Source organism: Calidris pugnax, unplaced genomic scaffold (assembly GCF_001431845.1).
Source record: "Calidris pugnax isolate Ruff unplaced genomic scaffold, ASM143184v1 scaffold20, whole genome shotgun sequence".
In the NCBI taxonomy this organism is placed as follows: domain Eukaryota; kingdom Metazoa; phylum Chordata; class Aves; order Charadriiformes; family Scolopacidae; genus Calidris; species Calidris pugnax.
Genome location: NW_015094510.1, coordinates 28,492,576 through 28,497,444, shown reverse-complemented (window position 1 = coordinate 28,497,444; position 4,869 = coordinate 28,492,576). Strand labels below are relative to the sequence as shown.

Genomic DNA, 4,869 nt, shown 5'->3' with positions numbered 1-4,869 from the left:
GGTTTTTTAAAAAAAGTAGCAAAAACAAACCCTAATTTTATTATGCCCTTTTTTTTTTTTTTTTTTTTTTTTTTTTTTTTGAAAGCTGTGAAATTGTTTGCTTCACCTGCCTATAGAGAAAAACGGGGAAGAAGTCTGTGGAGTCACTAAAACAATACATGTTTGTATGAAAATAACCTTTTTGCAATTGCATTCAGTTAACCTTTTCTTTTTGGATCCGGGGAACGGCATTTGCTCTGTACCCGAGTGATGTGCAGACATGGGGGAAGAAATAGTCTCACTTCTAATTTGTTTGCAAGTGTTACACTGACTTTACTTTTCTCTTTGTTAAATTTTCTGTGTTTTTTATGCCATATAAATGTGGTTTCAGCACTGAACTTTTTGTTTTAGTTGGCTACATTCTTGGCCTTGGAGACAGGCACGTTCAGAATATCTTGATAGATGAACAAACTGCGGAACTCGTGCATATAGATCTGGGTAAGTGGAACAGGCAAGAGAACCTTCACTTTTCTTTACTTTAACATTTTAAAAAAACATTTATTATCCTTCCATGTAGGGGTTGCTTTTGAGCAAGGAAAAATCCTTCCTACACCAGAGACTGTTCCATTTAGATTAACCAGGGACATTGTGGATGGAATGGGTATCACTGGCGTGGAAGGAGTCTTCAGGAGGTAAGTGCTCCTGTACTGCCCGGGGGGGAGGAGGCAGCAGGGGGGGACTTCATGTTATGATTGTTGTATGTTTAATAGTTTTGATGCTTGAGAGGAGACTCAGATTTCTGCTGGTAGTATCCAAACATAAATGCTGTCCTCTAACTCTTACGCTGTTATTGCTATAACTAGTTGCAAGTTCACTGTCATTGCCCAGCTTTTCACACTCTTCACTAATTCATGGGTTATTGTCACCCTCTTGTGGAATTCCGGGATGGCTCAGCTCCCAGAGGCTCCACAGCTGAATTTCATCCCTTGATGTAGGCTGCTGGATTTTTCCCTTCAGAACTATGTGTTTCTTTCAGAACTATACTAAATATTTGGAGCTATTAAGTTTCTTCAAACCATTTTGTTCTGTCTTTTATTTCTGTTCAGTTTTATTTAAGTAATTCAAAATCTTTTTCCTCTTTTGGGTCATACAATTGATACCACTTTGCAAGTGCAAAATATAAACCCCACAACAGAATTGAGCTACAAAACAGAAAAATCCCAAAAGAGCTGAGTTTCTGTCAACCTCCGTCCTATCTCCTGTCAATGACCCAAGAGAGCCCTAAAAAACAGGACACTTCTCTCACTCAAGACTTTTGTGACGTTCGTTAACATAGAGCTTGCAAACCCCGCATTTGATGTCTTTAAAAAGGTGCATAGTGTAAGTGTTGTCTTAGTAAGGTAGCAATTAACATTAATAAGTAGTTCTTAACACACGTTTGTCCTTTGAAGGAACAGTCACTCCCATTTCTGTTCTGAACGTGATGCTGACAAATTCACAGTTTTGTGTTGCTTCTGAAACTTTTGTCCCATGATACACAAAAACATGAATCATTCAGCTCCGGCTGAAGGAAATGCAGCATAAAAGGCACCTGGTGCAGATACTGTTTCTGCCTCAGCCAGACTGGCTTGTAATTAAGAGTATAGATGTAAGAGCATAAACAAGTCATCTCAAGGCTGGGTGTGAACATCGCTTCGCCGTGTGTGTTCTCATCCTGAAGCAGGCAGGAGGCTTAATCCCTCTCTCACTGGAGTACCCGGCCCATAAGGAAAGTTCCATATTCCTTCCACCAGCTCAGTTCACTTGGGAGTGAATGTAGGAGCCATTTTTGCTCCTAAACTCATTGGGGAGATTTCAGAAATAGCTTAATGTCTGTGGCTATGGATCTGCTCAGTTCCTGTTCAGGAGCCCCACCAAGATTGTCCCGCGTGTTGCCGAGCATCCCTGGCACACGCCTTTCCATCCGGCCAAGCAGTTCTGCCCTCGTGGCAGGTGACAATCAGTGTTAACTCCGTGGTTAATTCTGAGAATAGAAACATTTCAGACAGTGAAAGGGGTAATCTCTTTCCCACAGGGAATATAATCAGTGAACTACCCAGTCTCCTTCTGATCTTACATTCCTAAATCTTTCTGTTTATTTTTTCCAAAATGGAAGCATCAGAGAGGTTACTCAGCGGTTAGAAATTGGCCTTTAAAAAGGGTACAACTATCCATTGTTTAAATGATGAAAATACCATCCTATTTTACTGAAAAGGACCTAAAAATAGAGTAAAATGTTTTCTAGATGCTGTGAGAAAACGATGGCTGTTATGAGAAATTCTCAAGAAGCTTTGCTGACTATTGTAGAGGTGAGCATTTTTTCCTTCTTTCTGATAGCAATCTCTCAGAAACCTCCCTTTGGTTTCTTGTGTTTGTCATTGTATGCGTTACTATAGCAAATATTCATGTAGGGGTTTTTTATTCAATTTTAATTTAGTAGTGTTGGTTGGATTAGTTAATTCATGTAATTGCAAATAAAATCCAGACCAGTTTGCATTTTGTATGGGAAATCCTGATTTCAGGCATATGCAGTTTCCCCTCTTCAGTACCTAAACCCTTCTAGCTGTTGTGCAACATTCCTAGCGTGAGTAGCGCCGATTGAATTAAATTCTCTCTGCATAAGTCACAAAGATGAGAATTAAACTGACTTCTAAAAGCAGCTTATACTATGCATTCAAAAGTAATTATGTGCCTAGAAGTGTATTTAAAAATGACCTCTTCCCAGCTGAGACGGTTCTCGGTGGCAAAACCCAGTCAAGTATGAACAAACCAAATACCTGCAAATGATCAGATACAGGGTACTGTTGCATTGCCTACTAAGCAATTTGGCCCAATTCTACTGGATTTTAAAAAACACCAAACCTCCTAATATTGTGGTTAGCGTGAGCGTTACCAACCGCGTGCTTCCCTTCCTGCCAGGGCACTGGACTAACTGGGATGAACAGTTTAAATTAAACAGAGGTTTCTTTTCTGTGTAGGTGCTGCTCTATGATCCTCTTTTTGACTGGACCATGAACCCCTTGAAAGCTTTGTATTTGCAGCAGAGACCAGAGGACGAGGCTGACATCAGCTCTTCGCCCAACACCGGTCCCCAAGAATGTAAAAGAAAAGCCAGGTGTGAGATGTTTTTTGTGCCCCCTCCTGCGCCGTTGCCGTGCCGTACGGTTTTCGTACCGAATGGTGCGCGTTGTTCAGGACCCACACCTAGAGTGCTCCTTTTTCTGTTCTTATTCCGCCAGCAGCGACGACCAGAGTTTCAACAAAGTGGCCGAGCGTGTTCTGATGAGGCTTCAAGAGAAGCTGAAAGGAGTCGAGGAGGGAACGGTGCTCAGCGTGGGAGGGCAGGTGAACCTCCTCATACAGCAGGCCATGGACCCTAAAAATCTGAGCCGACTCTTTCCTGGGTGGAAAGCTTGGGTCTGACTTGGAAGGATCCAGCACATTTTTAGAAGAAACCCGTTTTTATACAGCAAGTGTCTTAAACATTTCAAATTGGTATTTCACAATTGGAACTTGTATCAAGAGCAACTGTGATGGCTTATCTGGAGTAGTATTTGGTGGATGTTTTGGTTTTTTTTTTTTTTTTTTCAATACTCTGTTACCAAGAAAGCATTTTTTTTGTCCACTTATCTTCACTGTACAGTACAAAACACCAACCAGTGCTTTGGTGTTCCCTGTGGCCTGCGAGGACTCTGCCTGGGTCTACTGGATGCGTTGGTTTCTTAACGCCTGAGATCATCACTTGTGTGTATATGTTAAATAGCCAGAATCTTGTATATAATAATTCTGTACGGTCCTGTGACCACGTAGAATGGATGATCTGAAAACCAGTAGTCATGACATAACTAGCTGAAGTGCATTTCAAAAGGGGGTTACACTTTAAAGATAACGCTACTACAGTGAATAGAGAAGAAAACCAGGGAACCTCATGTTTAACGAACTGAAGGTTCTCGTGGTTATTCTTTTTAGCTTAGTTAAAAGGACACAAGATACGGACTTTGAGCCGAGTATAATATGGCTGCTTTTTTTCCTGTTGTCAATGAAATTATGTTGCTGCTTTATACCATTACTTTAATAGTATAAAACAATAAGAAATATTAAGCTTTTGTAGCTCAGACTTTCTTGATTAAATAGACGGACTGTAGAATGAAGCTTAACATACCAGCTGTGCCTCTAAAGCAAACCCTCCTTCTGTATCTGGAATAAACACGTCGGAAACGTTTCAGTTGTATTTTGAGCACAAAAATCTCATTCTGATTGCACACGGTTTTACAGAAGACATTGCTCCTTCTTAAATAAAAAGACCTACTGTAATGGGGTAGTCAGTGAATACGAATATTAAGAGAATCCACTCAAATGTCACTGTCACTGATGTATTTAATAAACCTTCTCGAATCATCTTTGTATTTAAAAATATGAATAAAATTTGATGTGCTCTCACATTATCTTATTTTACACTTTATGCATTTTTACAGCAGTACAAGTGTTCTAATTAGCATTTCACTGATTTTTTTATTTGTACAGTGTTCCCACAATTTTTATGCTGTATCTTTGTTTTATAAGCTGATGTCAACATAGTGAGATGAGTCTTTTGTATTATATTTTCATGAAGCAACATAAAATTTCTGTTGATCCTTGGAACCAAAAACGCATCGTGGCTTTTCTGTGGGGAAAATATCTCATCCAGGGATGCAGTGATTTGTTCTCCGAAAATGAAACTTAACTGACACACACTCTGTGTGTGAATTTTAAATGGCACTTAGGAAAGGGAAAGAAGTCCTACCAAGCAATTCCAGAATGGCAGGTGGGAAAGAACTGAACAAAAAGCACTTAAAGAATTTTTATTTTTAA

The 4,869-nt window shown here is 39.8% G+C and overlaps 1 protein-coding gene across 1 annotated transcript in view; it reads left to right on the top strand.

Moving 5' to 3' along the window:
• Nucleotides 1–4,666, top strand: part of ATM (ATM serine/threonine kinase) — a 71,863-nt gene extending 67,197 nt beyond the window's left edge. The window contains exons 59-63 of the mRNA XM_014966141.1: nucleotides 391–477; nucleotides 557–671; nucleotides 2,264–2,327; nucleotides 2,997–3,133; nucleotides 3,258–4,666. Of these exons, the coding sequence (XP_014821627.1) occupies nucleotides 391–477; nucleotides 557–671; nucleotides 2,264–2,327; nucleotides 2,997–3,133; nucleotides 3,258–3,441 (587 nt within the window). The 3' untranslated portion in view covers nucleotides 3,442–4,666. The remainder of the gene's footprint in view (nucleotides 1–390; nucleotides 478–556; nucleotides 672–2,263; nucleotides 2,328–2,996; nucleotides 3,134–3,257) is intronic.
• The last annotated feature ends 203 nt before the right edge of the window (nucleotides 4,667–4,869 follow it).